Genomic DNA, 10295 nt, shown 5'->3' with positions numbered 1-10295 from the left:
CCCCCCCCCCCCTGTTTTCTCCCTCTCTCTCTCTCTTTTTCCTTCTCTGTCTCTCTTTCTCTCTGTCCCTCTCTCTCTCTCACTCTCTCTCTCTCCTTTCTTTTAATGTCAGTGAGTAAATAACGTTCCTGCATAAATAATGTTCCATGCAGTTTTTTGTTATTTGCACAAAGTGCCTAGTTACGTCTCGCGACAAACCAGTCTGTTATGCCACGCAGCTTACCAACCACTGCACAACCATCTTAGAAAAAAAAACAAAAAACAAAGAACACACTCCCCTTCCTTTGCGCATTGCCCTGACCTCCACTCAACCCACTCCCTCTTGTACTGTACCCTTTTCTCCACCCAAGGTTTACCTTCGACTTAAAAGTAACCAAATCTGCTTAGTTTGTTTCATGTGGTTGTGTGGTAAGATATTTGCTTGCCAACCACATGGTTCCAGGTTCAATCCCACTGCATGGCACCTTGGACAAGTGTCTTCTACTGCAACCTCAGGCTGATCAAAGCCTTGCGAGTGGATTTGGTTGATGGAAACTTCAAGAAGATCATCATATATCATCGTCATCATCATTGTCGTTTAACGCCCGCTTTCCATGCTGGCAGGAAGCTGCACCAGGCTCCAATCTGATCTGGCAAGGTTTCTACAGCTGGATGCCCTTCCTAACAGCAACCACTCCGAGAGTATAGTGAGTGGTTTTTGCGTGCCACTGGCATGGGAGCCAGTCAGGCGGCACTGGCATCGGCCATGCTCGAATGATGTTGTTTTACGTACCACCAGCACAGGTGCCATTCATGTAGCACTGGCATCAGCAACGCTCGAATGATGCTTTTTACATGTCACTGGCACAGGTATTGGCCACACTCAAATGGTGCATTTTACATGCCACCAACTTGGGTGCCAGTCAGGTGTCACTGACATTGGCCACGCTCAAATGGTGCTTGTATATGTGTGTGTGTGTTTGTCCCCATATCAGCACTTGTTTTAGTCTTTAGTCTGTGACCATGCTGGGGCACTGCCTGGAAGAATTTTTAGTCGAATGAATTTTTAGACAACAATAATGATGATGATGATGATGACGATGATGATGATGACGATGATGATGCTGGTGGTGGTAGTGGTGGTGGTGGTGGTGGTGGTGGTGGTGGTGGTGGTGATGGTGGTGATGACAAGGACAATGATAATGATGACGACGATGATGACGACGACGATGATGATGATGATGATGATGATGATGATGGTATTTTATGTAGTACGGAAACCACTGCAACCGTAAAATATTGATCAAGAGAAAATGTGAATGAATGAGTAAATGAGAGAAAGAGAGAGAGAGGGAGAGAGAAGGAGAGAAAGAGAAAGATGCCATTCAAAAACCAAAAAAGAAAGAAAAAAAACAGTCACAGGCAGCTCGTTCTTCGTTTGGTGCCTATTTAGAGTCAAAGCCAAAGCAACACATTCATAATGGACTGGTTTATGCTATGCAGTATTTAGTTTAGCGCCCTTAGGTTCAGAGTTCAAATCATACCGGGGTCAAATTTCATCTGTCCAACAATCAGGGATCAATAACGTACATGTATATGTGTGTGTATATACATACACACATACACATGCATATATATATATATATATATACATACATACATACATACATACACATACACACACATATGTCTGAGTGTGTGTGTGTGTGTATGTGTGCTTGTGTGTGTGTGTGTATAGGCAACACGAAAATTGCCTGTTTGCCTATACCCTACGAAAATTGGCCTTGTGCCTAATCACAATAAATCAATGATGTGCTATGCAATCTTAGTTGTCTTGAAAAAGAGGCTGCAGTCTTTGTTTTTGAAATTGTGTACTGCCATGACTTTAATATAGAAAGGTAGAGAAATGGTTTTTTTTCTAAACGTTAGCTTTATTTAACTTTTCCTCCACAGTTTTCAGTCAATGACACTGTCTCCACCCTCCCATCTCACTCCACCTCGTATTCTGTTTGTCTACATATCTACCGGTCTGTCCATCTGTCTGTCTCTCCTGTATATGTATGTATGTATGTATGTGTGTATATATGTATGTATGTATGTATTTGTCTGTCTGTCTATCTACTTTCTATCTATGTATCTCCTCTTTATTTGTCTGTCTGTTTGTCAGTCTATCTATCTGTTTGCCTATGTGTCTGCCTGTCTATTTGCCCAGCTAATTATCTATCTGTCCGTCTATCCATCTGTCTACCTATCTTCTCCATATAATCTATCTATCTATCTATCTATCTATCTATCTATCTATCTATCTATCTATCTATCTATCTATCTATTTATCTATCTGTCTGTCTATCTGCCTGTCTGTCTGTCTATCTATCTATCTGTCTGTCTATCTATCTATCTATCTATCTATCTATCTATCTATCTATCTATCTATTTATCTATCTGTCTATCTATCTGTCTGTCTGTCTGTCTGTCTGTATATATATATATGTGTGTGTGTGTGTGTGTATGTACGTATGTGTGTGTATATATATATATATATATTATATATATCTGCCTTATTTATCTATTTGTCTGTCTGTCTCCCTCTGTTTCCATCTGTCTCTATTGTTCTCTCTGCCTCTCTCTCTCTCTCTCTCTCTCTCTCTTTCTCTCTATCTCTCTCTCTCTCTCCATCTACCTCCTCCCCCTCTCTCTCCCCCTTCCTCTGTCTGTGTGTGTTCAGCAGCTTCTTAGGCAGCAGATCAATAAATCTATTTTCATCATACCAGTCTTCCATACTTTCTCTCACCTCACAAATGATTTCATAAATATTTTCTTTTCTTTTCTTTTCTTTTTTTAAAATTTTCTGTGTCAACCCCTCTTTATTATAAAACCATAATAAGTTCTTTGTCCCTTCATCAAAGAAAAAGGGGGTTTGATCTGAAAATGACCCCTTGCTCAAAATGTCTGCATTCAGCTCCCCTCACTACACATGGTTTAATCTTGTATTAGATTTTATTTCGCTCTCTATTGTTTAGTCTAAATAAAGTCAGCCCTTTTTAAGGGACCCACAATCAAAGTTGTTCCAACTATGACCAAAAGGCATCCAACCATAGAAACCATTCCAAAGCTGGCGACAAAGCTTGGCAAAGTCTTCTGGCTTGCCAGCTCCAATCAAACCATCTAACCCATGCCGGCATGGAAAACAGATGTTAAATGATGATGGTCATGATATAATGTATCTCGGACTATACTACTTCAAGTGTCCTCACATTTTTTTGTCAGTGTTTATCTTTCACCACTGCTTAACAACTAGTTTTGATGTGTTTATGTCCCCATAACTTAGCTGTTCAGCAAAAGAGATCAATAGAATAAGTACTAAGCTTAAAAGAGAAAAAAGTGAGTGCTTGGGTCAACCCATTGGACTAAGAATATTCAAGGCAGTGCTCCAGCATGACCACAGTCTAAAAGATAAAAGATACATTATGTCTTACTTATATTGCTTTCTCTTCCAGAAGAAATTTCACCAAAATGAATGCAAAAAAAGCACTTTGTGGTTAGAGCATCAGGCTCATAATCATGAGATAGTGAGTTCAATTCCCTGTGTTGTGTTCTTGAGCAAGACACTTTATTTCACGTTGCTTCAGTTCATTCAGCTGTAGAAATGAGTTGCGACGTCACTGGTGCCATGATGTATCGACCTCTTTGCCTTTGCCTTGGATAACACTGGCGGCATTAAGAGGAGAGGCTGGTACGCATGGGCGACTGCTGGTCTTTCATATATATACATATATATTAAAAATTGGGAAGGCCGGTTTATGAGATTACCTTAGGTTTCCTGTCCATAAAAAGTTTAGCTTTTGGCGTATTGTCAGTTCCCAAAATCTGTTGGCTGAAGGTCTCTTAAGACTATGAAGGAGCCATCTCCACATTCTTAAGGAGCCCCTCCATAATCTTAAGAGGACTTGGGCCAACAGGCCTTGTGAGTGGATTTAGTAGACGGAAACTGAAAGAAGCCTGTCGTATATATATGTATATGTTTGAGTGTCTGTGTTTGTCCGCTCCCCCCCACCATCACTTGACAACCGATATTGGTGTGTTTACATCCCTGTAACTTAGCATTTCTGCAAAAGAGACCAATAGAATAAGTACTAGGCTTACAAAGAATAAGTCCTGGGGTTGATCTGTTCAACTAAAGGCGGTGCTCCAGCATAGCCACAGTCAAATGACTGAAACAAATAAAAGAATAAAAGTGTATATATATATATATATATATATATATATCTGTCCCCATCACAGAATTCTAGTCAACGTTTCAATGTTCATTCCATAAAACTATTCCAACTCAAACTTGACTGTAATCATATGCTGTCTATCAGGAAAACAATAGATTTTAGCAAGCAACATGTCGGCTGCACTGATAAAAGTTAAATATAGATATTTGTTGAGTCACACACATATCAGAGCAGGCCTTAATGACCAACATGACAAACGATCAAGATGAACAGTAGTGGTACAATCTAAGTGCTAGAAACAGCAGCCAAATTCTCCTCAAAGCTGCTAAATCACACCCTTTGTATCTCTAAAAAGAGTGACATGTTAGATAACGTTCTCTTCAGTACAGTATGTGCAAAATATTATCTGGAGGGTCATGGTGGGAGCATTCTTTTGACCATATCAAGCAACTACAAAGTGATTACTATATTTGCAGAAAAGCACCATTTGAGCGCGATCGTTTCCAGCTTCACCTTACTGGCACTTGTGCCGGTGGCATGTGAACAAAACATTGGACTGACTCCTCTGCAGGTGGCACATAAAAAACACCATTTGAGCGTGGCCATTGCCAGTACCGCTGGACTGGCCCTCGTGCCGGTGCCACGTAAAAAGCACCCACTACACTCTCGGAGTGGTTGGCGTTAGGAAGGGCATCCAGCTGTAGAAACTCTGTCAGATCAGATTCAAGCCTGGTGCAGCCATCCGGCTCACCAGTCCTCAGGCAAACCCTCCAACCCATGCCAGCATGGAAAGCGGACGTTAAATGATGATGATAATGATGATGATGATGATGATGATAATTTTCATCGTCATTGAGCAACAAATATAGCTGTCATCATCATCATCGTCATCATCGTTTAACGTCCGCTTTCCATGCTAGCATGGGTTGGACGATTTGACTGAGGACTGGTGAAACCAGATGGCAACACCAGGCTCCAATCTAATTTGGCAGAGTTTCTACAGCTGGATGCCCTTCCTAATGCCAACCACTCAGAGAGTGTAGTGGGTGCTTTTACGTGTCACCCGCACAAAAACGGCCACGCTCGAAATGGTGTCTTTTATGTGCCACCCGCACAAGAGCCAGTCCAGGGGAACTGGCAACGATCTCGCGATGATTATAATCCTTTCTACTCTAAATACAAGGTCTGAACTTTGAGAGGAGGAACTAATTGTTTGCATTGATCCTCATTACTCAACTGGTACTTATTTTATCAACCCCAAAATGAGGAAAAGCAAAGACAACCTCAGCAATATTTGAACTCAGAACTTGAAGGTGGATGAAATGCTGCTAAGCATTTTGTCCATCATACTAGAAATTTCGCCAGCTCAAGATCTTGGCCATGATGATGATGATGATGATCATTGTTGTCATTGTTGAATGTCCGCTTTCCATGCTGGCATGGGTTGGATGGTTTGACTGAGAACTGGTAAGCCGGGAGGCTGCACCAGGCTCCAATCTGATTTTGCAAGGTTTCTACAGCTGGATGCCCTTCCTAACGTCAACCACTCCGAGAGTGTAGTGGGTGCTTTTAAGTGCCACTGGCACGAGGGCCAGTCAGGTGGGCCTGGCATCAACCACATTCAAATGGTGCCTTTTATGTGCCACCAGCACAGGTGCCAATCAGGCAGCACTAGCATCAGCCATAGTGTTAAAACGGTGACCTTTAAGCTGTATTTTCATCTTGGGGAAGAGAAAGAAGTCTGCGACTGCTAAATCTGGCGTATAGGATAGGTACAGAAGTGATACCATGTTGTGTGTGGCAAGAAACTCATGAGTGAGGAGAAATCAGTGACAGGTTCCATTGTCTTCGTGAAGAATCTAATTCTTTGTACTCCACAAATCCAGTTGATTTCACAGAATGTCATCCCTCAAATGCTTTAAAACACCATAGTAGACCTCTGGATTGATGGCCTGGTCCTGGGGGATAAACTCTCAATGTACAATACCACACTTTTGAGGACGACGCACATTGCAGATCTTCCAGATCACTCATTATCTTCCTGGGATGCTCTTCCGCTTTTGAAGCACCTGTGTCACTCAATGTCTCTGTAGCAGACTTCCCAAGTTTAACACAAAATTTCTCTTTGGTTCTTTGTTCTTGTCCATGACAAAATCACAGACTACAACATACACATGATCACAAAAGCACGAATTTCACAACTTGCAAAGTAAACACAGTGACAACACTTGGCTACCTGCCTCATGAAGGTCACTGCTAGCTCTCAATGCGCACACAACCATGTACTGCCATCTGGTGGTGCACTACAGAACTAGTCTGAGAATTTCTTGATACCACTTCATACAAACGCTCTGTTTTAAAATGATCTAAATTAAAACCTCCCCCACAGAATTTCAAGTTAATGTATGTTCAAAACACCAGCTTCATAATGTCAATGTTATTTTATTAAATTCATTATTGTTTACAAAATACATTGAAAGGAAGAGAGTGTATTCCAACAGAGAAATGGCAAGAAGAGAATTAAAAGCCTTCTGTTTCATCATTGACTACACCAGCATGTCACTAAGCCTCTTACCCTCTCCTGATGACCCCCACCATAAATGACTACAAACTGATACAAGAAGATTGTCAGACAAATACAGGCTTCATTAATAGAAAAGTAATATAATTTGACAGGGCAATAAGTTGTGGTGTTGTCTAATGACTTTTCAAGTAGTTGTTATTAAGTACAAGGGCCAAGTCTGGTTTCACACACTAAAACATAAATATACACACCACACCCATATACCTGTAAACACACATAATCACACACACACACACATGCACATAAACACACGCATATAAACTCACACACATGCATACATAAGCACACGCATACACACAAGCACATATCTGCACTCAAAGAAACAGAATAGGTGTCAAAAGTTCAGACTCAATTATAAATAAGATTTATTTCCAGTCCTTTGGAAAATGAACCATTTTCACAATACTACTAATAATAATAATAATGATAATAATAATAATAATAATAATAATAATGATAATAATAATAATAATGGTTTCTTAAACATTCACTTGAACAAAACTGTACAAATCCAAATATATGGTACCCTAGGCATAACACCTACATGAACTTCTAACTTGTTGTCTCTTGAGGTCTCTGGGTGAGACTTGGATCCAACTTGTACAAATGCAAAACAAAAGTCAAACATAAAATAATAATAATATTAATAATAATAAAAATAACAATAATAATAATGATAATGATAACAATAATAATGATAATAATAATAATAATAATAAAAATAACAATAATAATGATAATGATAATCATCTTCATCATCGTTTAACTTCCACTTTCCATGCTAGCATGGGTTGGACGATTTGACTGAGGATTGGCGAACCAGATGGTGGTTTCTGTTGAGATGTGCTGCCTTCATTTAAACTAGTTTATTAATTAAACTGGTGTTTGGAACTTTAAAAAAATGAAATTTTGATGGAAGGTTTTATTTCAGAACACTTTAAAAAAAAACGGAATATTGTACCACAGAACCAATGCTGATCTCCAAGAAGTTGGTATTAAAAGCATTACTGAGCTTAAGTAACCACCTAAGACCAAAAGAGCCTTGACCAATAAACACACTGGACATTCCAGTCAGAGATCTACTTAGTCTGAATAAAAGATAAGAGATGATCACACAGCTGGAATACTTTGGGGGTGGATGGTGATGAAGGTGGCGGTGGCAACAGTGGTGATGGAGAAAACAAGGACAGTGGTGGTGGTGGTCATGGTAACATAGTGTTGCAGTAATAGACATTTGAATGTGGATCTCTGCTGCAAATTGATATTACTTAAATTGCTTCTCTATACTGGTGATGATGGTGATGATGATGATGATGATGATGATGATGATGATGGCGATGGTAGTGTTGTCGTTGTTGTTGCTGGTAGTGGTGGTGGTGGCGGTGGTGGTGGTGGCGGTGGTTGGTGCTGGTGCTGGTTGTAGCTGGGATAATGCTGATGACTGTGATGGTGCTGTTGTTGATGATGATGATGATGGTGATGATGATGATGATGATGATAGCAAGGCTAATATCAGTGAATGTGGACTGAAGAAGTTGACTGAGATGATGGCAGTGTTGTTGTTTTAACAAAGATCTGAAACTGTATCCTGCTACAGCAGCTAATCTCTCTATTATGACTACCACTGCTGCGTTAATTAAAGCCATAGCTGTGCTGGATCTCCTGGTCCTCGCAACTGTGGAGGTTTGAGTTCAATCCCTCTGTGTGTGGCACCTTGGAAAAGTGTCTTCTGTACCCTAATATAATCTTAACTTGACCAAAGTTTTATGAGTGAAATCTGATAGACAAATTTAGTTGAAGCTTATCCCAGGGACACTTCCCTGTCTTGGGAGGGAGTAGACCTAATGAAGCTCCTGTTTTAATATCGCAATCTGGTTTTTGAATGTCTAACAGAGTGCCCTCTGTTGCAAGCATTCAATTATGGTCTTCAGTTTGAAGGTAACTTTGTCCCTTTCCTCCTGCCAACCCTGGAGTTCCTCAAAAGGGTCATCAGTGCCACTTTTCCTACTCTGAATAATCCATTAAAAGACAAACAAAACAACAAGCATCCCCCTCACATCCTTCTTGGCCATTAGTCTTTACTGATGATGCAACCTGTAGAACAAGCTCAGCATATAGAGTGCCAAACAGACAGACAGTCTGTAATACTTAATACCTTCCATTTGTGCCAATATTACTAATAATAGCAATCAAATCAACATAGAACAAGTTAGTGGATTGGTCTCTATGTTGTCGGGCAACCTACAAGAAATGGAAGCCAAATCTTTCTCAAAGCACACTGTACTATCTTAATCCTTCACCATTCAGATTATTTGGTCAAACGTTTTGCTTATTCATTCAAATTGTTTTGAATTAATCATGCATTATCTCATAGCTTTGAGATTTTGATGATGCGATTGTCTATTTTAAAAATCACATTGCAGGGTAGGTGCAAGCAGCCAGATCTGGCTGGACTGGACATAGAACAGGTAAAATATTTTAGCCAGGTATGGCTGGTTTACATGTTAAAGAATTAAAGGGTGTGTTCGAGAAAGTAGTCATTGCTGAATACCAAATCCACTCACAAGGCTTTGGTTGGCCCGAGGCTATAGCAGAAGGCACTTGCCCAAGGTGCCATGCCAAGGGACTGAACCTAAAACCTCTGATAAATTCACTTACAAAGCATTGGTCAGTCTGGGGTTATAATAGAAGACACTTGCCCAAAGTGCCACACTGTGGGACTGAACCTGGAACCATATGGTTGGGAAGCAACACATCAGGTTTCTGCACAGTTTCTGTCTGCCAAATCCACTCACAAACCATTGGTCAGCCTGAGGTTATAATAGAAAACACTTGTCGGAGGTGCCACGCAGTGGGACCAAACCTAAAACCACATGTTTTGAAAACGGACTTCTTAAGATTCAAACAGCCATATCTGTCTAAAATCTGTTATTTTTCTTTCTTTCTCTTCTTTCAGTGCCTATCTCATGTAAATACTAGGGATGGTTAAACAGAACAGTCAAGCTGAGTTTGTGAAATGTGTCATTGTTGGGGACCCAGGTGTTGGTAAGACCTGCCTGATTTGTGCTTGGGCAACTGGAGTGAAATACTGCCTAAATGAACTTGTAAAAACACATGTTGCAACTGTGTGGGCCATAGACCACTACAGAACAGATCGGGAGGTAAGTTTTGTTGTTCTGGCACTTTCAGTTTTTATAAACACTCATTTAACAACAGAAGGAAGTGCTTGTACAGAAAATATTGGGGCCAGAGTAAGGACAAGGTGGAGTAAAAGTTCAAGGAATTTCTAGCTCTGTTGGTAACAAAAGGATTCTCTCTTTGAACTCTGGTGATAGGGTGTGAAAGAGGAAGACATCTTTGAGCTGGAAACCTGGCTCAAATGCTTACAACAGAAGTACCAGTGAAACACTGGGGGGGGGGGGCAATGTAATCGACTAGTCTTCTCCTCACCCAAAATTTCAGACCTTGACTCTAGAGTAGAATGGATTATCATTACTACTACTACTACTACTACT

At 40.4% G+C, this 10295-nt stretch overlaps 1 protein-coding gene across 4 annotated transcripts in view; it reads left to right on the top strand.

Moving 5' to 3' along the window:
• LOC106872317 (rho-related BTB domain-containing protein 2) overlaps positions 1-10295 on the top strand; it is a 33504-nt gene that overhangs the window by 13483 nt on the left and 9726 nt on the right. For all 4 annotated transcript variants that reach the window (XM_014919259.2, XM_014919261.2, XM_014919260.1 and 1 more), the window contains exon 2: positions 9737-9941. In XM_014919259.2, coding sequence (XP_014774745.1) covers positions 9762-9941 — 180 coding nt within the window. In that variant the 5' untranslated portion in view covers positions 9737-9761. The remainder of the gene's footprint in view (positions 1-9736; positions 9942-10295) is intronic.

Source organism: Octopus bimaculoides, chromosome 14 (assembly GCF_001194135.2).
Source record: "Octopus bimaculoides isolate UCB-OBI-ISO-001 chromosome 14, ASM119413v2, whole genome shotgun sequence".
Classification (NCBI taxonomy): domain Eukaryota; kingdom Metazoa; phylum Mollusca; class Cephalopoda; order Octopoda; family Octopodidae; genus Octopus; species Octopus bimaculoides.
Note: the sequence above shows the minus strand (reverse complement) of the source record. Positions and strands in the feature narration are given on the sequence as shown.